The sequence below is a fragment of the Hypomesus transpacificus genome, chromosome 10 (assembly GCF_021917145.1).
Source record: "Hypomesus transpacificus isolate Combined female chromosome 10, fHypTra1, whole genome shotgun sequence".
Lineage (NCBI taxonomy): Eukaryota > Metazoa > Chordata > Actinopteri > Osmeriformes > Osmeridae > Hypomesus > Hypomesus transpacificus.
Window position 1 is genome coordinate 12,819,967 of NC_061069.1, and position 23,223 is coordinate 12,843,189.

At 51.3% G+C, this 23,223-nt stretch overlaps 2 protein-coding genes across 9 annotated transcripts in view; both read right to left on the reverse strand.

Annotated features, from left to right (window-relative positions):
• The window catches only part of LOC124472526 (caspase-8-like), a 3,116-nt gene extending 1,691 nt beyond the window's left edge, over nucleotides 1-1,425 (reverse strand). Inside the window, exons 1-2 of the mRNA XM_047027442.1 lie at nucleotides 1,300-1,425; nucleotides 920-1,192 (exon numbers count right to left, since the gene is read on the reverse strand). The gene's annotated coding sequence lies outside the window, so the exon portion shown is untranslated. The remainder of the gene's footprint in view (nucleotides 1-919; nucleotides 1,193-1,299) is intronic.
• A 7,630-nt stretch (nucleotides 1,426-9,055) lies between these two features.
• Nucleotides 9,056-22,984, reverse strand: LOC124472505 (abl interactor 1-like). Of its 8 annotated transcripts, none has more exons than XM_047027403.1 (11): nucleotides 22,761-22,984; nucleotides 17,711-17,878; nucleotides 14,813-14,989; nucleotides 13,683-13,697; nucleotides 13,453-13,556; nucleotides 13,096-13,236; nucleotides 12,810-12,913; nucleotides 12,158-12,382; nucleotides 11,534-11,617; nucleotides 10,357-10,587; nucleotides 9,056-9,839 (listed from the first exon to the last, which is right to left on the reverse strand). In XM_047027403.1, the coding sequence occupies exons 1-11, from the start codon at nucleotides 22,875-22,877 to the stop codon at nucleotides 9,664-9,666; spliced, it is 1,542 nt and encodes a 513-aa protein (XP_046883359.1). In that variant the 5' UTR covers nucleotides 22,878-22,984; the 3' UTR covers nucleotides 9,056-9,663. The 8 variants fall into 8 exon arrangements, with proteins under 8 accessions (XP_046883359.1, XP_046883360.1, XP_046883358.1 ...); XM_047027404.1 differs by having other exon boundaries at nucleotides 12,158-12,379; nucleotides 13,453-13,559; XM_047027402.1 differs by having other exon boundaries at nucleotides 13,453-13,559; nucleotides 22,761-22,983.
• Nucleotides 22,985-23,223: the final 239 nt, after the last annotated feature.

Below are 23,223 nucleotides of genomic sequence, written 5' to 3' on the forward strand. Positions count from 1 at the left end.
ATCACCCTGGTGCTCAGGTGTGAGATCACCCTGGTGCTCAGGTGTGAGATCACCCTGGTGCTCAGGTGTGAGATCACCCTGGTGCTCAGGTGTGAGATGACCCTGGTGCTCAGGTGTGAGATGACCCTGGTGCTCAGGTGTGAGATCACCCTGGTGCTCAGGTGTGAGATCACCCTGGTGCTCAGGTGTGAGATCACCCTGGTGCTCAGGTGTGAGATCACCCTGGTGCTCAGGTGTGAGATCACCCTGGTGCTCAGGTGTGAGATGACCCTGGTGCTCAGGTGTGAGATGACCCTGGTGCTCAGGTGTGAGATCACCCTGGTGCTCAGGTGTGAGATCACCCTGGTGCTCAGGTGTGAGATCACCCTGGTGCTCAGGTGTGAGATGACCCTGGTGCTCAGGTGTGAGATGACCCTGGTGCTCAGGTGTGAGATCACCCTGGTGCTCAGGTGTGAGATCACCCTGGTGCTCAGGTGTGAGATCACCCTGGTGATTCGGTGTGTGGACAAAGTGGCAGATGGGACTTGTGGTGTCGTCATCTCACACAAATACAGATTCAAGCACAAGCGCAGGAGAGTAGGCAAGCATGGCGTCAACACAAAGGGCTTATTACTTAAAACAGGAACAGACAGGGTAATCACAATGACAAGGGTAAGGACAAGACAAAGACTGGACACAAAACAGGAACCTAAAATACACAGAACCAAACAAGACACAGGTGGACACAATGAGACTAACCTATTTTCCTTACTATGAACTTGATGCATTAAGCACTTAGTTTCATTGCAAATGCTTTTGTTAATCGCATGAGCTCATTTAGGGTCTGTTATGAGTTCTGATGATGCCTTGTAGGTAGGTGAAGTTAGGAGTTGGCTGAAAATACAACATGAACTGTTGAGATACTGTGTGCTCGTCCTACCTCAGGTGGTGACACCTTGGAGACTGCCTGATCCTTGTCCAGTGGGTACTGCTCCAAGATCTGATTGTAGACCGGACATTGCTGCTTCAAGGTCTCACTTAGACAGTAGTTACAGAACTCATGGATACCTAACTTCTTGAGTTGACCTTTGTGAAATGTTGATCCATGATATCTTTATGGACCATGTGATATCTTTATCTTCACCATCATCATCCGGATGATAATAACACTCACACAAAACTTGGTCAAGTGGCTTCTTCATCTTGTCCATGTCTGAAATACAGTTAAGGAGAAATAGGGGAGGGTTGGAAGTTGAGGTCTGATTCATATTAAACATTTACGAAAAACTGTGAATAAGATTAAATGTTGAGAATAATTACCTTAAGTTAGATGATCAGTTAGACGTGTTTAACTCGGTCTTCCTCTGTCTACTTCGAGCAGGAGAATGAAGACATGCAGCATTTATAAGCCCTGTTACATAAACTTTAGCTCAACACACCTGCCTCTTACTTTACATTTACATGGAAAAAGAAAGTGGGATTTACAGGAAATCAGCCCTGTTCTAATAACAACCCAACAGCCAGACAGACAGGTCTGGTGAGGGGACAGACAGGTCTGGTGAGGGGACAGACAGGTCTGGGGATGGCATTCAGAAAGTAGTATCGGATTAACCTGTTTTGATAACCTGACATGCATTCTACACCAGACCTTAAAAAAATGCACCACATGTCATTACAATCACACTGTACATAGTCAGAAACATTGTGCCTGATATTAAACTGAACTGGAACAGTGAACATGGGGTTCAGTGGCCTGGTTTTGTAGATTTATATCTCCCCTCTGATCTCACCTCTGTCCTCTGATCACTCATCTAACCTCTGATCTCTCATCTCCCCTCTGATCACTCATCTAACCTCTGATCTCTGATCTCCCCTCTGATCTCTCATCTCCCCTCTGATCACTCATCTAACCTCTGATCTCTGATCTCCCCTCTGATCACTCATCTCCCCTCTGATCTCTCATCTCCCCTCTGATCACTCATCTAACCTCTGATCTCTCATCTCACCTCTCCCCTCTGATCTCATCTCCTCCCTCCCCTCTGATCTCCCCTCTCCCCCCTCCCCTCTCATCTCCCCCCTCCCCTCCCCTCCCCTCTCCCCCCTCCCCTCTGTATTGATTGTGGTGTCCCTCATACAATCCAGTCCGCCTCTTCCAGCCACTCCCTGCCCCCGTCAACCAGACAAGTGTAGTTTTGACGAGCTGTTTATTACAAAAAGGCCTGTACATACATGTCAATGAGCACATGGTCGTATGAGCACACCTGGAGAGGAGCTGGGCTCTGCTCTCCTCCACACCTGTAGAGAAGCTGGGCTCTGCTCTCCTCCACACCTGGAGAGGAGCTGGGCTCTGCTCTCCTCCACACCTGTAGAGAAGCTGGGCTCTGCTCTCCTCCACACCTGGAGAGGAGCTGGGCTCTGCTCTCCTCCACACCTGTAGAGAAGCTGGGCTCTGCTCTCCTCCACACCTGGAGAGGAGCTGGGCTCTGCTCTCCTCCACACCTGTAGAGAAGCTGGGCTCTGCTCTCCTCCACACCTGGAGAGGAGCTGGGCTCTGCTCTCCTCCACACCTGGAGAGAAGCTGGGCTCTGCTCTCCTCCACACCTGGAGAGGAGCTGGGCTCTGCTCTCCTCCACACAGGTACACATCACCGTTCAAGTTCCGTTCAAGAAGAAACAGAAAGGAGAGACGGAGCGGCGAGGCGCTGCAGGTAAACAACAACGTTCTACATGTGAGCGGTTCTCCCATGTTGCTAGGAAACCATGTTGCTAGGAAACCATATAAACATTGGAGCTGTACACGGAGATGAATCTCGTTTGGATCCTCACGTTGAACAGTCCAGAAGCTGGGAAACCTGTTATTCTTTTTCTTTCTGTCACACCAAAAAGAAAGACCTTTGATGAAAAAGTACAATCAATAGTTGGAAGTTGTGCGTGTGTGTTTATACAGTGTGTGTGTGTTTAGACAGTGTGTGTGTTCAGACAGTGTGTGTGTGTTCAGCAGTAGTAAAATACTGAATGAAGATTGGAGTTTTTCAGGCTGTCAGCCGTCTGTGATCGTGACCTAACCCCTACATCCAACACCTTACATCCAACACCACACGTACAGCATCATACATCCCACCCTGTAGCGTCAGAGCAGTCATGTTGTTATTGTTTGTTGTTGTTGTCCAAGGTAGAGCAGCCCCTCCCCTCCCGCTACCTGATTCGCTGACGAGAAACACTACAGGTCCCACGAGGCACTGTGTCGTGTTACGTCACGTCCGTGTTACGTAGGACGCTCTACGAACACACAACGTTACTCCTTCAGGTGTGGTACCGAGTTGTCATGGAGACCCACCAGGGCAGGAGATCCTGTACAGAGGTCACATGGTCTGCAGGGGCGGAGCTACATTCACCAGGACGAGTCCACCACACAGGAGGCGGAGCTTGCACTGTAACAACGGTAACGTGCTATGGTGGTGGGGGGTTGTCATGGCAGCAGCGGGCCAGGTTGTCATGGCAACAGCAGGCCAGGTTCAGCTATGCCCCATAGCACGAGGACAAACAACAGACCGCTGTGATGGATCATCAGTCTCTACATCTGCTGCCCTTCAGGTAGGAGCAGTCCAGTGGGCAGACAACACAGAAAAACAATCATGACAGAATATAGAATTTCTTTTTAACATCGTAAAATCTCTCATTGAGTCACAGTTGGCCAAACTTAGGGCAGTACAAAATGGCACTCCAAAATATATAAATAAAATGATAGTATATAAAAAGAAAATGTTGCAAAACTATCCAATCATGGCTCCACGTTGATTAAAACAGACCAATCAGAGGACACTGATGGAGACTGACAGGTATGAACACCAATGACAGACAGTCAGGCAGCGTGTCACGGCACGGTATGTACAATCTATACAACGAAAACAGGAAGCTTCACCAGGAATACACATTTCAACTCTCAAATCTTTTTATATGCATTCTACACTCATGTAACTCCTTAGTTACCACCGCCCCCCCACACACACCTCAGCCAACACCCCTCAGGACCAGCTCAGCCTCATCAAATGTTTATGCTCCACAGTGCTGATGGCAGGGGCGGGGCTATGATCTGTTAGACGTGTTTAACTCGGTCTTCCTCTGTCTACCTCGAGCAGGAGAATGAACACATGCAGCATTTATAAGCCCTGTTACATAAACTTTAGCTCAACACACCTGCCTCTTACTTTACATTTACATGAAAAAAGCAAGTGGGATTTACAGGAAATCAGCCCTGTTCTAATAACAACCCTACAGCCAGACAGACAGGTCTGGTGAGGGGACATACCTGTCTGGGGATGGCATTCAGAAAGTAGTATCGGATGAACCTGTTTTGATAACCTGACATGCATTCTACACCAGACCTTAAAAAAATGCACCACATGTCATTACAATCACACTGTACATAGTCAGAAACATTGTGCCTGATATTAAACTGAACTGGAACAGTGAACATGGGGTTCAGTGGCCTGGTTTTGTAGATTTATATCTCCCCTCTGATCTCACCTCTGTCCTCTGATCACTCATCTAACCTCTGATCTCTCATCTCACCTCTCCCCTCTGATCTCTCATCTCCCCTCTGATCACTCATCTAACCTCTGATCTCCCCTCTGATCTCTCATCTCCCCTCTGATCACTCATCTCCCCTCTGATCTCTCATCTCCCGTCTGATCTCTCATCTCCCCTCTGATCTCTCATCTCCCCTCTGATCTCTCATCTCCCCTCTGATCTCTCATCTCCCCTCTGATCTCTCATCTCCCCTCTGATCACTCATCTAACCTCTGATCTCTCATCTCACCTCTCCCCTCTGATCTCATCTCCCCTCTCCCCCCTCCCCTCTCATCTCCCCCCTCCCCTCCCCTCTCCCCCCTCCCCTCTGTATTGATTGTGGTGTCCCTCATACAATCCAGTCCGCCTCTTCCAGCCACTCCCTGCCCCCGTCAACCAGACAAGTGTAGTTTTGACGAGCTGTTTATTACAAAAAGGCCTGTACATACATGTCAATGAGCACATGGTCGTATGAGCACACCTGGAGAGGAGCTGGGCTCTGCTCTCCTCCACACCTGTAGAGAAGCTGGGCTCTGCTCTCCTCCACACCTGGAGAGGAGCTGGGCTCTGCTCTCCTCCACACCTGTAGAGAAGCTGGGCTCTGCTCTCCTCCACACCTGGAGAGGAGCTGGGCTCTGCTCTCCTCCACACCTGGAGAGAAGCTGGGCTCTGCTCTCCTCCACACCTGGAGAGGAGCTGGGCTCTGCTCTCCTCCACACCTGGAGAGAAGCTGGGCTCTGCTCTCCTCCACACCTGGAGAGGAGCTGGGCTCTGCTCTCCTCCACACCTGGAGAGAAGCTGGGCTCTGCTCTCCTCCACACCTGGAGAGGAGCTGGGCTCTGCTCTCCTCCACACAAGTACACATCACCGTTCAAGTTCCGTTCAAGAAGAAACAGAAAGGAGAGACGGAGCGGCGAGGCGCTGCAGGTAAACAACAACGTTCTACATGTGAGCGGTTCTCCCATGTTGCTAGGAAACCATGTTGCTAGGAAACCATATAAACATTGGAGCTGTACACGGAGATGAATCTCGTTTGGATCCTCACGTTGAACAGTCCAGAAGCTGGGAAACCTGTTATTCTTTTTCTTTCTGTCACACCAAAAAGAAAGACCTTTGATGAAAAAGTACAATCAATAGTTGGAAGTTGTGCGTGTGTGTTTATACAGTGTGTGTGTGTTTAGACAGTGTGTGTGTGTTCAGACAGTGTGTGTGTGTTCAGCAGTAGTAAAATACTGAATGAAGATTGGAGTTTTTCAGGCTGTCAGCCGTCTGTGATCGTGACCTAACCCCTACATCCAACACCTTACATCCAACACCACACGTACAGCATCATACATCCCACCCTGTAGCGTCAGAGCAGTCATGTTGTTATTGTTTGTTGTTGTTGTCCAAGGTAGAGCAGCCCCTCCCCTCCCGCTACCTGATTCGCTGACGAGAAACACTACAGGTCCCACGAGGCACTGTGTCGTGTTACGTCACGTCCGTGTTACGTAGGACGCTCTACGAACACACAACGTTACTCCTTCAGGTGTGGTACCGAGTTGTCATGGAGACCCACCAGGGCAGGAGATCCTGTACAGAGGTCACATGGTCTGCAGGGGCGGAGCTACATTCACCAGGACGAGTCCACCACACAGGAGGCGGAGCTTGCACTGTAACAACGGTAACGTGCTATGGTGGTGGGGGGTTGTCATGGCAGCAGCGGGCCAGGTTGTCATGGCAACAGCAGGCCAGGTTCAGCTATGCCCCATAGCACGAGGACAAACAACAGACCGCTGTGATGGATCATCAGTCTCTACATCTGCTGCCCTACAGGTAGGAGCAGTCCAGTGGGCAGACAACACAGAAAAACAATCATGACAGAATATAGAATTTCTTTTTCACATCGTAAAATCTCTCATTGAGTCACAGTTGGCCAAACTTAGGGCAGTACAAAATGGCACTCCAAAATATATAAATAAAATGAGAGTATATAAAAAGAAAATGTTGCAAAACTATCCAATCATGGCTTCACGTTGATTAAAACAGACCAATCAGAGGACACTGATGGAGACTGACAGGTATGAACACCAATGACAGACAGTCAGGCAGCGTGTCACGGCACGGTATGTACAATCTATACAACGAAAACAGGAAGCTTCACCAGGAATACACATTTCAACTCTCAAATCTTTTTATATGCATTCTACACTCATGTAACTCCTTAGTTACCACCACCCCCCCACACACACCTCAGCCAACACCCCTCAGGACCAGCTCAGCCTCATCAAATGTTTATGCTCCACAGTGCTGATGGCAGGGGCGGGGCTATGATCAGTTAGACGTGTTTAACTCGGTCTTCCTCTGTCTACCTCGAGCAGGAGAATGAACACATGCAGCATTTATAAGCCCTGTTACATAAACTTTAGCTCAACACACCTGCCTCTTACTTTACATTTACATGAAAAAAGCAAGTGGGATTTACAGGAAATCAGCCCTGTTCTAATAACAACCCAACAGCCAGACAGACAGGTCTGGTGAGGGGACATACCTGTCTGGGGATGGCATTCAGAAAGTAGTATCGGATTAACCTGTTTTGATAACCTGACATGCATTCTACACCAGACCTTAAAAAAATGCACCACATGTCATTACAATCACACTGTACATAGTCAGAAACATTGTGCCTGATATTAAACTGAACTGGAACAGTGAACATGGGGTTCAGTGGCCTGGTTTTGTAGATTTATATCTCCCCTCTGATCTCACCTCTGTCCTCTGATCACTCATCTAACCTCTGATCTCTCATCTCACCTCTCCCCTCTGATCTCTCATCTCCCCTCTGATCACTCATCTAACCTCTGATCTCCCCTCTGATCTCACCTCTCCCCTCTGATCTCATCTCCTCCCTTCACTCTGATCTCCCCTCTCCCCCCTCCCCTCTCATCTCCCCCCTCCCCTCCACTCTCCCCCCTCCCCTCTGTATTGATTGTGGTGTCCCTCATACAATCCAGTCCGCCTCTTCCAGCCACTCCCTGCCCCCGTCAACCAGACAAGTGTAGTTTTGACGAGCTGTTTATTACAAAAAGGCCTGTACATACATGTCAATGAGCACATGGTCGTATGAGCACACCTGGAGAGGAGCTGGGCTCTGCTCTCCTCCACACCTGTAGAGAAGCTGGGCTCTGCTCTCCTCCACACCTGGAGAGGAGCTGGGCTCTGCTCTCCTCCACACCTGTAGAGAAGCTGGGCTCTGCTCTCCTCCACACCTGGAGAGGAGCTGGGCTCTGCTCTCCTCCACACCTGGAGAGAAGCTGGGCTCTGCTCTCCTCCACACCTGGAGAGGAGCTGGGCTCTGCTCTCCTCCACACCTGTAGAGAAGCTGGGCTCTGCTCTCCTCCACACCTGGAGAGGAGCTGGGCTCTGCTCTCCTCCACACCTGGAGAGGAGCTGGGCTCTGCTCTCCTCCACACCTGTAGAGAAGCTGGGCTCTGCTCTCCTCCACACCTGGAGAGGAGCAGGGCTCTGCTCTCCTCCACACCTGTAGAGAAGCTGGGCTCTGCTCTCCTCCACACCTGGAGAGGAGCTGGGCTCTGCTCTCCTCCACACAAGTACACATCACCGTTCAAGTTCCGTTCAAGAAGAAACAGAAAGGAGAGACGGAGCGGCGAGGCGCTGCAGGTAAACAACAACGTTCTACATGTGAGCGGTTCTCCCATGTTGCTAGGAAACCATGTTGCTAGGAAACCATATAAACATTGGAGCTGTACACGGAGATGAATCTCGTTTGGATCCTCACGTTGAACAGTCCAGAAGCTGGGAAACCTGTTATTCTTTTTCTTTCTGTCACACCAAAAAGAAAGACCTTTGATGAAAAAGTACAATCAATAGTTGGAAGTTGTGCGTGTGTGTTTATACAGTGTGTGTGTGTTTAGACAGTGTGTGTGTGTTCAGACAGTGTGTGTGTGTTCAGCAGTAGTAAAATACTGAATGAAGATTGGAGTTTTTCAGGCTGTCAGCCGTCTGTGATCGTGACCTAACCCCTACATCCAACACCTTACATCCAACACCACACGTACAGCATCATACATCCCACCCTGTAGCGTCAGAGCAGTCATGTTGTCATTGTTTGTTGTTGTTGTCCAAGGTAGAGCAGCCCCTCCCCTCCCGCTACCTGATTCGCTGACGAGAAACACTACAGGTCCCACGAGGCACTGTGTCGTGTTACGTCACGTCCGTGTTACGTAGGACGCTCTACGAACACACAACGTTACTCCTTCAGGTGTGGTACCGAGTTGTCATGGAGACCCACCAGGGCAGGAGATCCTGTACAGAGGTCACATGGTCTGCAGGGGCGGAGCTACATTCACCAGGACGAGTCCACCACACAGGAGGCGGAGCTTGCACTGTAACAACGGTAACGTGCTATGGTGGTGGGGGGTTGTCATGGCAGCAGCGGGCCAGGTTGTCATGGCAACAGCAGGCCAGGTTCAGCTATGCCCCATAGCACGAGGACAAACAACAGACCGCTGTGATGGATCATCAGTCTCTACATCTGCTGCCCTTCAGGTAGGAGCAGTCCAGTGGGCAGACAACACAGAAAAACAATCATGACAGAATATAGAATTTCTTTTTAACATCGTAAAATCTCTCATTGAGTCACAGTTGGCCAAACTTAGGGCAGTACAAAATGGCACTCCAAAATATATAAATAAAATGAGAGTATATAAAAAGAAAATGTCGCAAAACTATCCAATCATGGCTTCACGTTGATTAAAACAGACCAATCAGAGGACACTGATGGAGACTGACAAGTATGAACACCAATGACAGACAGTCAGGCAGCGTGTCACGGCACGGTATGTACAATCTATACAACGAAAACAGGAAGCTTCACCAGGAATACACATTTCAACTCTCAAATCTTTTTATATGCATTCTACACTCATGTAACTCCTTAGTTACCACCGCCCCCCCACACACACCTCAGCCAACACCCCTCAGGACCAGCTCAGCCTCATCAAATGTTTATGCTCCACAGTGCTGATGGCAGGGACGGGGCTAGTCACGGGGGGCGGGGCAAGTCGGCGGGGGCGGGGCTAGTCGGCGGGGGCGGGGCTAGTCGGCGGGGGCGGGGCTAGTCGGCGTAGTGCATGATGGACTCGACGTAGTTCCCGGGGAAGAGGCCCGTCACGCCGTGGGACACGCCCTCGTACCAGCCGTCATCATTCTTCTTGATGATGTAGATGATGGCACCCTCCATGAAGGACAGCTCATCCTCCTTGTCCTTGGAGTAGTCGTAGATGGCCACCACTAGGGGGGGGAGAGAGAGGAGAGGGGAGGAGAGAGGGGGGGGAGAGAGAGGGAGGAGAGAGGGGGGAGAGAGGGGGGAGGAGAGAGTGAGGGAGAGGGAGAGGGGGGGAGAGAGGGAGGAGAGAGGGAGGAGAGAGGGGGGAGAGGGAGGAGAGGTGGGGAGAGGGAGGGGGGAGGAGAGAGTGAGGGAAGGGAGAGGGGGGGAGAGAGGGAGGAGAGAGGGGGGGAGAGGGAGGAGAGAGGGGGGGAGAGAGGGGGGAGAGAGGAGAGGGGGGGGGAGAGAGAGGGGGGGGAGGTTGAATGAAGAGAAGGGGAGTAAAATACAGTGATCAAAAAAATTATACAGAGGAAGAAAGTTTAAAAAGCAAGAGGAGGGAGAGAAGAATAGATGAAGCGAGAGGAGGAAGAGAGAGGAGATAATGGGAGAGAAGAAGAGGTGAAGAAGAGATAAAGGGGAGAGGGTCTACAGACTGGCTCCACGGGGCAGAGGGGGTCAGAGGTCAGGGGGGGCTCTCACCCTTCTCTACGTAGGTCTTGGGCGCCCACTGGGGGTGGGTGTCTGCGTAGGGGTCGTTGTAGTTCACCACAGACGCCTCGTCTTCCTCGGCGTAGGGGTCGTTGTAGTGCAACACAGGAGCCTCGTCCTCCTCATAGTCCACGGGGGGTGGAGGGGGGGGCGGCGAGGGCTCCTCAAACAGGGCCACGTCCTCCGGGGGGGGCGGGGGAGGAGGGCCCGGGCTGTCTGTTACTGGGGGAGGGGGGTCAGACCGGGGTTAGAATTCTGAATGATCGTCCATCTTTTTACTATTTATCTATTCTGCCTGCCTTCCCGTCTGTCTGCCTTTCAGTCAGTCTGTCAATCTGCCTTCCTGACTGCCTGCCTGTCTGCCTGTCTGTCTGCCTGCCTTCCCGTCTGTCTGTCTGCCTCCCTCCGTGGTCCTCGCTGGCCAGTACCAGCTGCAGTGCTGTGTTTGTCCACCAGAGAGCAGTGGAGCTCCAGGGCTGTGAGGCAGGCAGAGGGAGAGCTGGGCTCAGGAGGAGGAGAGTACGGCTGGGGAGACTCTGGCTGACCCTCCCTGTCCTCTCCCCTTAGCTCACACACTGAGGGCTGGAGGAACACACTGTGTGTGTGTGTGTGTGTGTGTGAGAGAGTGTGTGTTTCTGAAGGTGTGGGTAAGAGTGCGTGTGAGAGTGTATGTGTATATGTGTGTGAGACAGTGTGTGTGAGAGAGAGAGTGCTCAGTTGTGTTCTCACCACACTAGGTCATGTGATCAGACCAGGTAGAACACTGACCACTAGCTATAGCCATGGCAACAGACAGACGGAGCACACTAGCGTCAGCAAGGTGTAGCACAGGAAAGACCTGGTGCGCTTGTGTGTGTGTGGTGTGTGTGTGGTGTGTGTGTGTGTGGTGTGTGTGTGTGTGTGTGGTGTGTGGTGTGTGGTGTGTGGTGTGTGTGTGTGTGTGTGTGTGGTGTGTGTGTGTGTGTGTGTGTGTGTGTGGTGTGGTGTGTGTGTGTGTGTGTGGTGTGTGGTGTGTGGTGTGTGTGTGTGGGTGTGTGTGGTGTGTGTGTGTGTGTGTGGTGTGTGGTGTGTGGTGTGTGTGTGTGTGTGGGTGTGTGTGGTGTGTGTGTGTGTGTGTGTGTGTGGTGTGGTGTGTGTGTGTGTGTGTGTGTGTGTGTGTGGTACTTACTGGTCTCCTGGACTCTGGCTGCAAAGCCAGTCAGGGGGATCTGTGGAGTCAGCTGGACCATAGGAGGAGGAGGAGCTATAGCCACTGGACACACACACACACAAGCAGGACAGAGACAGAGACAAAACAAGAAAGAGGAAGAAGAGAGGGATGGATAGAGATTGGAGAGGGGAAGGGGAGAGAGAGGAAGAGAGGGTAGGGAGAGGAGAGGGGAAGGGGAGAGAGAGGAAGAGGGGAAGGGGAAGGGGAGAGAGAGGAAGAGGGGAAGGGGAAGGGGAGAGAGAGGAAGAGGGGAAGGGGAAGGGGAGAGAGAGGAAGAGGGGAAGGGGAAGGGGAGAGAGAGGAAGAGGGGAAGGGGAAGGGGAGAGAGAGGAAGAGGGGAAGGGGAGAGAGAGGTAGAGAGGGTAGGGAGAGGAGAGACAGAGGGGAAGGGGAGAGAAAGGAAGGGAGGGTAGGGAGAGGAGAGGGGAAGGGGAGAGAGGAAGAGAGGTAGGGAGGTACAGAGGGAGGGAGAGGGGAGAGACAGAGTCAATAGAGCAGGAGGCTTCTTCCGCAGAGCATCAACAGACAGAGCAGCTAGCATGCTGACACACACACACTGCAGAGAGGGGCGTGGTCTGTTACCTGTGTTCTGGGGGTAGGCGGGGCCTCCGTTGAGATGCGGTGGTTGCTGGGAGACGGAGAAGTGGGCGGAGCCGGAGGGCGCCCGGCGGTAGGTTCCCGTGGCGCTAACCATGGAGGCGGAGCTTGTGGTGGAGTTGTGGCGGGAGACTTGACGGGAGATGGTGCCGAACTGGGACATGGGGACAGGACCGAGACCAGGACCCTGGGGAACACCTGCCGTCACTGCTGCAGGACAGAGGAGAGGAGAGGGGGTGAGAGGAGGAGAGGGGTGAGAGGAGGAGAGGGGGGTGAGAGGAGGAGAGGGGGGTGGGAGGAGGAGAGGAGAGGGGGGTGAGACGAGGAGAGGGGGGTGAGACAAGGAGAAGAGAGGGGGTGAGAGGAGGAGAGGAGAGGGGGGTGAGACGAGGAGAGGGGGGTGAGAGGAGGAGAGGAGAGGGGGGTGAGAGGAGGAGAGGAGAGAGGGGTGAGAGGAGGAGAGGGGAGGGGGGTGAGACGAGGAGAGGGGGGTGAGAGGAGGAGAGGAGAGAGGGGTGAGAGGAGGAGAGGGGTGAGAGAAGGAGAGGATGGGTGAGAGGAGGAGAGGAGGGGTGAGAGGAGGAGAGGAGGATGAAAGAAAGAGAGGAGGAGAGGAAGCGTGTGTGGGGTGTCTCACCTGCTCCCAGGCTGGGAGGGGAGGGGGTGGGAACAGCCAGAGGAACACCCACGTTGTTGCTGCCTCCGCTGTTCTCCCTGCCGCCACTACCCCCACTGCTGCCACTGGGGAGAGAGAGAGAGGCGGGATACATGATGTACAAGTTGCAGAACATTTAACACCACACACATTATACATGTTTAGTGCATGTGGGGCTGTGCTGTTGTGTACCTGCATGTGTGTGTGTGTCCCTGTGTGTCCCTGTGTGTGTGTGAGTACCTGTGTGTGTGTGTGTGTGTGTGAGTACCTGTGTGTGCGTGGTCTCTGGTTGAGGGAGGCAGTGCGGGCAGGGCTGTGCTGGCTGCCCAGACGAGCAGGGCTGGTCATGTAGTCGTTAGGAACCACAGGAGGCTTCACCGGCTCCAGGGTCTTGTAGGGGGTGTTACGTCTGGGGAACACACACACACACACACAGTACACACACACACACAGTACACACACACACACACACACAGTACACACACACACACACACAGCAAAACTTACATTAGAACGTTTTAGGTTGACTATTGAGCTGTATCGATACATATCTGTGTGGGTGAGTGAGTGTATGTGACTGTGTGTGTGTGACTGTGTGTGTGTGACTGTGTGTGTGTGCTCGTACCCCAGGGTGCCCCGTCCTGCCAGCGGGGGGCTGGGGGGCTTCTGTGTGGGGGGGCTGGTTCTGGACAGGGTCCCTGCCCCCCGGCCTGCCTGGCTGTTTCCCTGCTGCTGCAGGAGGAGACACAACATCAGACCGCTGAGTGGGGCTCATCTGAGTGTGTGTGTGTGCTCTGTGTGTGTGGTCATGTGGAGGCCCAGTGCATGCTGGGAAGCAGGAAGAGATGTTCCTACCTTGGCTTTAAGCCACTGGCGGCAGAGAGAGAGGAGAGACAAACACACATGCTCATTGGTTAGAAGGTCAGCATCACATGATACGGTTGGTTAATGACACATTGAGACAGAGTTAGAACTAACATGTGAAGTTATTGGTCGAGATTGTAAGAACTGATCGTTCTTATTGGTTAAAACACTGGAAACTGGCTATCTGTGGAGACTGTCCATAAGGGTTATCTCCATGGCAATGGCCCGTCAGGCTGATAGGTGCCTGGGGGGTCGCCATGGTGACAGGGAGTCCAGGGGGAGGAGGAGGTTGTCATGGTTTTGGGATGCCCCCCCCCCCAGGGCCTGAGAGAACGGGGATAATGAGCTGTCCACACACACACACACACACACACACTACTACACATACAGCATGGAGGGAGGAAGACAGGAGGAGGGAGGGAGAGAGAGAGGAAGAGAAGGAGGGGGAGGGAGGGAGAGAGAGAGGAAGAGAAGGAGGGGGAGGGAGGGAGAGAGAGAGAGAGGAAGAGAAGGAGGGGGAGGGAGGGAGAGAGAGAGAGAGGAAGAGAAGGAGGGGGAGGGAGGGAGAGAGAGAGAGAGGAAGAGAAGGAGGGGGAGGGAGGGAGAGAGAGAGAGAGGAAGAGAAGGAGGGGGAGGGAGGGAGAGAGAGAGGAAGAGAAGGAGGGGGAGGGAGAGAGAGAGGAAGAGAAGGAGGGGGAGGGAGGATGGCTGGATGGATCCTGGGAAGTCATAATAAAAGATGAAGAATGATCCGGAAAGAGTTGAAAGATCCTTTTCACCAGGGGGGTTGGATGGTGTCAACACTTGGCCCAGATTTCACTGTGTCTTTCTGTTCTCCCCCCATTCTGTCCATCCTCCGTCTCTCTCTCTCTCCCTCCCTTTCTCTCTCTCAACTACCAACTGAGGACCTCCTATGGATCTTGGACTGGCCGAGTTTTGACCATGAATGACCTGACTCCTCTCCACTCCTCTCCCCTCCCCTCCCCTCTCCCTCCCTCCCCTCCCCTCCCCCCTCCTGCCCTCTCCTCCTCCTCCCCTTCTCCTCTCCCTCCACTCTCCTCTCCCCATCTCATCTCCTCCTCCTCCGCTCCCCTCCCCTCTCCCCTGGTAGGAGCTCTTACTTTGACACCGTGCCCCACGTCGTCCAGCAGTGTGTAGTCGATGGGCTTCCTGATGTATCGCACAGGACGCTCCATGTTGCCGGGGGCGATGATCTTGTGTGTGCGTGACGTGTTCTTGTTGGTGGTCAGGATGCCAATCTCCCGCCTAGCAACTTTCTCCTTGTGGATGTCCACGGTCTGGAGGGAGAGAGAGAGAGAGGAGAGAGGAGAGAGGAGAGAGGAGAGAGGAGAGAGGAGAGAGGAGAGAGGAGAGAGAGACAGAAGACAGAAGACAGAAAGACAGGAAAAAGTCGAGAGCATTGAGAAAGAGTTATAGAGAACGAGAGAAACAGAAAACAACTTTTGGACTTGAGCAAGTGAGCATGTAATCTGAGGACCTTTGTGGTGGTTAAACTTCTCCTCTCAGCAGGACCTAACCCGCTGAGCTAAAGCCTGAGATTGGAGCTCCCTCCAGGAGGATAGCGGCTCAAGTCCCACATCAGCCCTGTCACTCATCATCACAGTGTGTGTACATGTGTGTGTGGTGAGTGTGTGTGTGTGCGTGCATTGGAGTGTGTGTGCGTGTGAGTATCTGTCTGCACGAGAACCAAAGAATTAGAGCAGCAATTGAGAGGAATGATGTGTGCTGATGAGGTCACACTTCAATCACTGTTCTTCTAACTCCACAGTCATCCCATTCAGTCAGAGGACAGGGAGGGGGAGGGACATAGAAATGAGACAAGGAGTTCTAGTACAGTCACAACAGATAAAGAAGACAGTTGGGAGAAAAAGAAAGCGAGATACACAAGAGTGGAGACAAAGGACCTCAGAGAGACCAGGCTGACCAGAAAAGGACCTCAGAGAGACCAGCCTGTCCAGAAGAGGACCTCAGAGAGACCAGCCTGTCCAGAAGAGGACCTCAGAAAGACCTGCCTGACCAGAAGAGGACCTGAGAGAGACCAGCCTGACCAGAAGAGGACCTCAGAAAGACCTGCCTGACCAGAAGAGGACCTGAGAGAGACCAGCCTGACCAGAAGAGGACCTCAGAGAGACCAGCCTGACCAGAAGAGGACCTCAGAGAGACCACCCAGTGGCAGCTGCTCTTATATTGTTGTTAAAAGGCGTAAATAAAGAACTGAGTTTATTTTTGGACAGGAAACTACGCGGACACACCCAGCCTCACTTTCAGGACCCTTCCTTCTACTTCCTGTCAGAGATAGGGCTGGAGGGCCAGAGAGAAGAGAGAAAGTTGGGGAGTGCGAGAGAGAGACACGGAGGAGAGAGGAAAGGAGTGGGAGAGAGAGACAGGAGAGAGGAAGGGAGTAGGAGAGGAAGAGGGGGGAGAGAGATAAGTGATGAAAGGCAAACAAATAAAAATATATATCTCTCAACAACTGTTTACGTCATAAAGCAGTTGGTGTTCTAGATGTTAGCAGTCTGGCCTCAGGCTACACACACTGTGTACCCTCTCAGAGCGAAACTCTGTCTCCTCTGGGTCTCTCCCTCTCTCTCTCTCTCTGTCTCCTCTGTCTCCTCTCTCTCTCTCTCCTCTGTCTCCTCTGGGTCTCTCTCTCTGTCCCTCTCTCTCTCTGTCTCCTCTGTCTCTCTGTCTCCTCTGTCTCTCTGTCTCCTCTGTCTCTCTGTCTCCTCTGTCTCCTCTGTCTCTCTGTCTCCTCTCTCCTCTCTCCTCTGTCTCTCTGTCTCTCTGTCTCTCTGTCCCTCTCTCTCTCTGTCTCCTCTGTCTCCTCTGTCTCCCTGTCTCCTCTGTCTCTCTGTCTCCTCTGTCTCCCTGTCTCCTCTGTCTCCTCTGTCTCTCTGTCTCCTCTCTCCTCTGTCTCTCTGTCTCTCTGTCTCCTCTCTCCTCTGTCTCTCTGTCTCTCTGTCTCTCTGTCCCTCTCTCTCTCTGTCTCCTCTGTCTCCTCTGTCTCCCTGTCTCCTCTGTCTCCCTGTCTCCTCTGTCTCCTCTGTCTCCTCTGTCTCCCTGTCTCCTCTGTCTCCTCTGTCTCCTCTGTCTCCTCTGTCTCTCTGTCTCTCTGTCTCCTCTGTCTCTCTGTCTCCTCTGTCTCCTCTGTCTCCTCTGTCTCCTCTGTCTCCCTGTCTCCTCTGTCTCCTCTGTCTCTCTGTCTCTCTGTCTCTCTGTCTCTCTGTCTCTCTGTCTCCTCTGTCTCTCTGTCTCTCTGTCTCCTCTGTCTCCTCTGTCTCCCTGTCTCCTCTGTCTCCTCTGTCTCCCTGTCTCCTCTGTCTCCTCTGTCTCCTCTCTCTCTCTGTCTCTCTGTCTCCTCTGTCTCCTCTGTCTCTCTGTCTCTCTGTCTCCTCTGTCTCTCTGTCTCCTCTGTCTCCTCTGTCTCCTCTGTCTCCTCTGTCTCCCTGTCTCCTCTGTCTCCCTGTCTCCTCTGTCTCCCTGTCTCCTCTGTCTCTCTGTCTCCTCTGTCTCCTCTGTCTCCCTGTCTCCTCTGTCTCCTCTGTCTCCTCTGTCTCCTCTGTCTCTCTGTCTCTCTGTCTCCTCTGTCTCTCTGTCTCCTCTGTCTCCTCTGTCTCCTCTGTCTCCTCTGTCTCCTCTGTCTCCCTGTCTCCTCTGTCTCCTCTGTCTCTCTGTCTCCTCTGTCTCTCTGTCTCTCTGTCTCTCTGTCTCTCTGTCTCTCTGTCTCTCTGTCTCCTCTGTCTCTCTGTCTCTCTGTCTCCTCTGTCTCCTCTGTCTCCCTGTCTCCTCTGTCTCCTCTGTCTCCCTGTCTCCTCTGTCTCCTCTGTCTCCTCTCTCTCTCTGTCTCTCTGTCTCCTCTATCTCCCTGTCTCCTCTGTCTGCCTCTCCCTGGGAGATATGGTTGATGGAGGACTCCTGGTGTGTGTGTGTGTGTCCAGGTGTGTGTGTGTCCAGGTGTGTGTGTGTCCAGGTGTGTGTGTGTCCAGGTGTGTGTGTACCTGGGAGATGTGGTTGATGGAGGACTCCATGCGTCGGAGCTGCGAGGCCTGGATGTCCAGCAGCTGCAGCACGTTGTTGGCCAGGGCGTTGATCTGGTAGGCCACGCTGGCCAGGGACTGGGTGGTATACGCCTTGGTCTCCTCCAGGGCCTTCCTCTTGTCCTGAGCCTGGGGAGAGAGAGAGAGAGACAGAGAGAGGCAAACAGAGGGGAGGTAGGTAGATGGAGTGAGGGGATGATGGAGGAGAGGAAGGGGGTGAGATGGGGGGATGATGGAGGGAGAGAGATAGTGGGAGAAGAGGAGAGAGAGGGGTGGTGGGAGGAGTGGGGTAAAGATAGAAGAGGAAGAGAGGGAGAGAAGAGAAAAAGAAGTCAAAACACTAGGGGTGTAGCGATACACTCAGCTCACGATGCAATATGTATCACGATACTGGGTGTACGATACAATATGTATCACCATATATATATTTTTTTTATATGAAACTGAAATTCAATTAACAGATTTATTTCCAAAACATTAAACATTTTCAATAATTTTCTTTGTTGTACATACAATTTAGTTAACGCATGATGCAGGTGCAAAGTAGGTTGCGTGCTGGTAGCTCAACCAATAGCATCAAACGGACGTCATATTGTAGAAATATTGGCTTAACTCTACAATACATATTGTTAAATTTTTGTATCGAGATATATTGTTCCACGATATATTGTTACACCCCTACAAAACACACACTCAGTGACACCACACACACACACGCGTACCCTTCCGGTCTGCTACAGGAAAAACCAAAACACCGATTTTCTATAAATAGCAATGGTCCATGCTAACTGTGTGTGTGTGTGTGCCCGTGTACTGGTCTCCATGGTAACGCCTGGCCTTGGTGACCTAGGCAGACAGCAACAGGGGAACAGGAAGAGACAGGAATTCACACTGTCACCCCATTGGTGAAGAGGAACAGGTGCATGGTGAGATGGTTGCCTCCGGGAATGCTGGGAAATTCCATAGGAGCGGTTCCTCCCCACTAGTGCGGCCATCTGTCCTCCACACACACACACACACGGGCGTACACACAGTCACACACGTGTGCATACACACACACATGTACATACATACACGCACGCGCACGCACGCCTGCATGTGTAAAAATGTGTGGAGGATCCAGATGCATGTACGCAAATCAGGGCATCTGCTTTTCCTGTTCAAAGGTCTATTTGAATGGCACCCAAAACCACAATCTACCAAAGCCGTGCTGACACACACACACGCATTCCCACACACACACACACACGCATTCACACACACACACACACACACACGCATTTACACACACACCAACAGGAAGCCACAGCCACAGCTAACCACAGCCAAAACTGACCCTGCTGTTGTCAGACCTCTGAACATTGGTGTCTTCACCCATTCACAATGTTACGCATTCTCTACTGTATAGTAGAACGCAGCTTCTCATCTCTACTGTATAGTAGAACGCAGCCTCTCATCTCTACTGTATAGTAGAACGCAGCCTCTCATCTCTACTGTATAGTCGAACGCAGCCTCTCATCTCTACTGTATAGAAGAACGCAGCCTCTCATCTCTACTGTATAGTAGAACGCAGCCTCTCATCTCTACTGTATAGTCGAACGCAGCCTCTCATCTCTACTGTATAGAAGAACGCAGCCTCTCATCTCTACTGTATAGTAGAACGCAGCCTCTCATCTCTACTAAACGCAGCTTCTCATCTCTACTGTATAGTAGAGCCCAGCCTCTCATCTCTACTGTATAGTAGAACGCAGCCTCTCATCTCTACTGTATAGTCGAACGCAGCCTCTCATCTCTACTGTATAGTCGAACGCAGCCTCTCATCTCTACTGTATAGTAGAACGCAGCCTCTCATCTCTACTGTATAGTAGAACGCAGCCTCTCATCTCTACTGTATAGTCGAACGCAGCCTCTCATCTCTACTGTATAGTCGAACCCAGCCTCTCATCTCTACTGTATAGTAGAACCCAGCCTCTCATCTCTACTGTATAGTAGAACCCAGCCTCTCATCTCTACTGTATAGTAGAACGCAGCCTCTTATCTCTACTGTATAGTAGAACCCAGCCTCTCATCTCTACTGTATAGTAGAACGCAGCCTCTCATCTCTACTGTATAGTCGAACGCAGCCTCTCATCTCTACTGTATAGTAGAACCCAGCCTCTCATCTCTACTGTATAGTAGAACGCAGCCTCTCATCTCTACTGTATAGTAGAATCCAGCCTCTCATCTCTACTGTATAGTAGAACGCAGCCTCTCATCTCTACTGTATAGTCGAACGCAGCCTCTCATCTCTACTGTATAGTCGAACCCAGCCTCTCATCTCTACTGTATAGTAGAACCCAGCCTCTCATCTCTACTGTATAGTAGAACCCAGCCTCTCATCTCTACTGTATAGTAGAACCCAGCCTCTCATCTCTACTGTATAGTCGAACGCAGCCTCTCATCTCTACTGTATAGTAGAACTCAGCCTCTCATCTCTACTGTATAGTAGAACGCAGCCTCTCATCTCTACTGTATAGTAGAACCCAGCCTCTCATCTCTACTGTATAGTAGAACCCAGCCTCTCATCTCTACTGTATAGTAGAACCCAGCCTCTCATCTCTACTGTATAGTAGAACGCAGCCTCTCATCTCTACTGTATAGTCGAACGCAGCCTCTCATCTCTACTGTATAGTAGAACCCAGCCTCTCATCTCTACTGTATAGTAGAACCCAGCCTCTCATCTCTACTGTATAGTAGAACCCAGCCTCTCATCTCTACTGTATAGTAGAACCCAGCCTCTAGTCCGTGTCGGGAGGAGGGGAACCCTCCCTGAACTGCTCCTCCCTCCCCAGGGTTCTAACAGGTTCTCCTCACCGAACTGCTCCTCCCCAGGGTTCTAACAGGTTCTCTTTCAGCGTTTTACCATGAGGGTTCAGGTTGGTTATAGGTGTCGATCAACGGGCAACTGCGAAGTCATCTGTGACCTTGCTCGTACACATGATGTTTGATTTGATGTGGCAGCATGACAGGTTTGTCGTGATGCGTTCAGCGACCTGGGATAATGTGACCTGGGATAATGTGACCTGGGATAATGTGACCTGGGATAATGTGACCTGGGATAATGTGATCTCAACTCAGCAGCTGATTTGGACACTTGTCTGAACATGATGAGATTATGGTGACAATTACCTGCTCAATTAAACCCACTTAGCCATGACTGTGTGTGTGTGTGGGGGGGGGGATGTTGAGGGAAGAGATTGAGCTTTTTTCTCGTTGAACTTAGTTGAGGACACTTCACAGAGCACATAACCCGTGTTCCTGAAGTGTGTGTGTGTGTGTGTGTGTGGGGAGGAGGGCAGAGTGTACAGTGACTGTTAATGGTTAGTGGTATAACAGTGATATGATGATATAATAATGATTTTAAGTAAAATATCAGTGATGGTGATATTATAGTGATTTAGTGATGAAAGTAATGATGAAGGGTTTTAGCACCACGTTGTTTCTCCACCTTTGACTGTTTAACCCTTCCTGACTAAGCCCACCTCCCCTTTTACGATTTAGCACGATTCCTGATTCAGCCAGGTGCTCCTAAACGAAACAGAATGGTAAAACAATGCGATCGACGGTAACATTCCAGATTGCGGCTGTTACATCCATTCCTCTTGGAACAGACGCGCAGAAAATGGTTCTGATAGGAAATGTGGCGTCAGAGACGCGGTGCAGATGTACTCCGTTCTTGCTCACAGAACACGTATCCTTTAGTCACAGTGGAGATGCTACCTCAGCAACACTCAATAGGAGCAAGCTGTGTACAGCACAGAACACGAATGTGAGCTCGAATTCAGTCGTGAAGATATTTGAGTAAACAGGACGTTGGACACAAACTGTTCATTTCAGATCCGTACCCTCCGTTCCCAGACCGGTAACTTATAGCGTGTGTACGATTCCCTAATAAGCCATGAGTCCCATGCGCCAACATGGACGTGTTTCAGTGTGAACTGTCTGGCAGTGAGTCACCAGACATCAAAGGGTCACATCCGCAGCCCCCACGCGCGAGCACAAAGGGGTGGAAACTGCTGAAGGCTCGAGCCTAAGCCCGCTCCATTCACACAACGGCTCGCGTGCTGCTCCCACCAAGGGAGACACATCAGCGAACCCAGCCACGCTTTCAAGTTTCGGGCACGGGACCACACACGCACCCTGCTCATTTACCTGACGCTATTAATTAGTCAGAATATAGTGTCCATTGCAGATAACAAGACAAGTCTAGCAAAAAAAAACATGTAGTATAAAATATAATATTTCACGTTTAATATTCAGACAACACTGCATAGGCCATTTACAATGCAGTTTCCATGCCTATAATTTCGTCAGTATCGTATGCCACCGTTTAATGCCGTATTTTAACGATTTTTTTACCTCTTCAATTGATAGACAGAGTGAGACTATCTGAGCACTGTTGAGGGTTGCAACGAGAACAAGACGGACGAGATGAAGCGAGCTACAATCACTGATAAAAAGATTGATGAAAACCGCTACGACCGAGGCGATCAGCTTTTCAGTCACGGCTCAGACCCCGATAGTAACACCGTTCGGTGGCCTTGTCAGGCAACACAAAATATAGGCTGAGGGACCTGAACTATTGTGTAGGATCATGGATTTGCTTAAAACTAAAATCACTGACCAGCCTTCGGTCATAACAACGACACACCCTCTGAATCCCCCAAACAGCTTTGTAATTTGACATCGAACAGACTCGTGGATGGGCTATAAAAGCAGCACAATCACGGCTTGAAACAATACATCGTGCGCTCTGTGGTTAAGAACAATAGCAGCTCGAAATACTTGAATACAGCTGTTAATTAATATCCACAAAAGTCAGTTTCATATCGGTGTTACAGACAGCGGTCGGTGGTCTCTCTCTAAGGCAACGTTTCCTGTCCCCGGCGTCACCCACTCCCACAACTACCACAGCAAACCCGACAAATATCCCACCGGAATCCACAATTTCAACTAAGCTATTCGTCCTCACCTGTACATAGTTGTTTTCGCAGTACTCCGCGACCCTCGACAGATTTTGATAGCTTTCCACGAGCGCTCGTTTGCCGGCCGGAATTTCTTCCTCTAGTAGCATTTGTAGCTCTGCCATTTTACATCCCTCTGCATTTCTCTCGTCCCTTTGCTTTCAGTTGGCCACAGCGATGATGCTTTAGCTGCGGTGCGGAAGGGGCTCCCCCTGTGGTGAAGCTCCTGCTCTCGGTTACATGTCTCACACAACCGTTGTATTCCTCAACGGGCTCGTAATCGATGTTGACGCTGATTGGACTAGCTTCCTGACTAGATGTGTCGTTTAACCAATCACAGCGCTCAACCGAAGCACATTGCTGTGTGCCGTGGACAAAAAAACGACACTGTTCTGCCGCCTGTCAGAGCATTCTGCAACAGTGTTGCTAAGCAGCGCATTGGGACAATTGTAACAAGGTGCCCAATTCGTT

Coding starts and splice junctions, on each gene's coding strand:
- LOC124472505 (XM_047027402.1), bottom strand. CDS start 22,877: ATGGCAGAGCTACAAATGCTACTAGAGGAAGAAATTCCGGCCGGCAAA. Junction 14,990..17,710: donor CCATCAACCACATCTCCCAG/GTACACACACAC, acceptor CTCTCCCTCCAG/ACCGTGGACATCCACAAGGA. Junction 13,237..13,452: donor GCAGGACGGGGCACCCTGGG/GTACGAGCACAC, acceptor TGTGTTCCCCAG/ACGTAACACCCCCTACAAGA.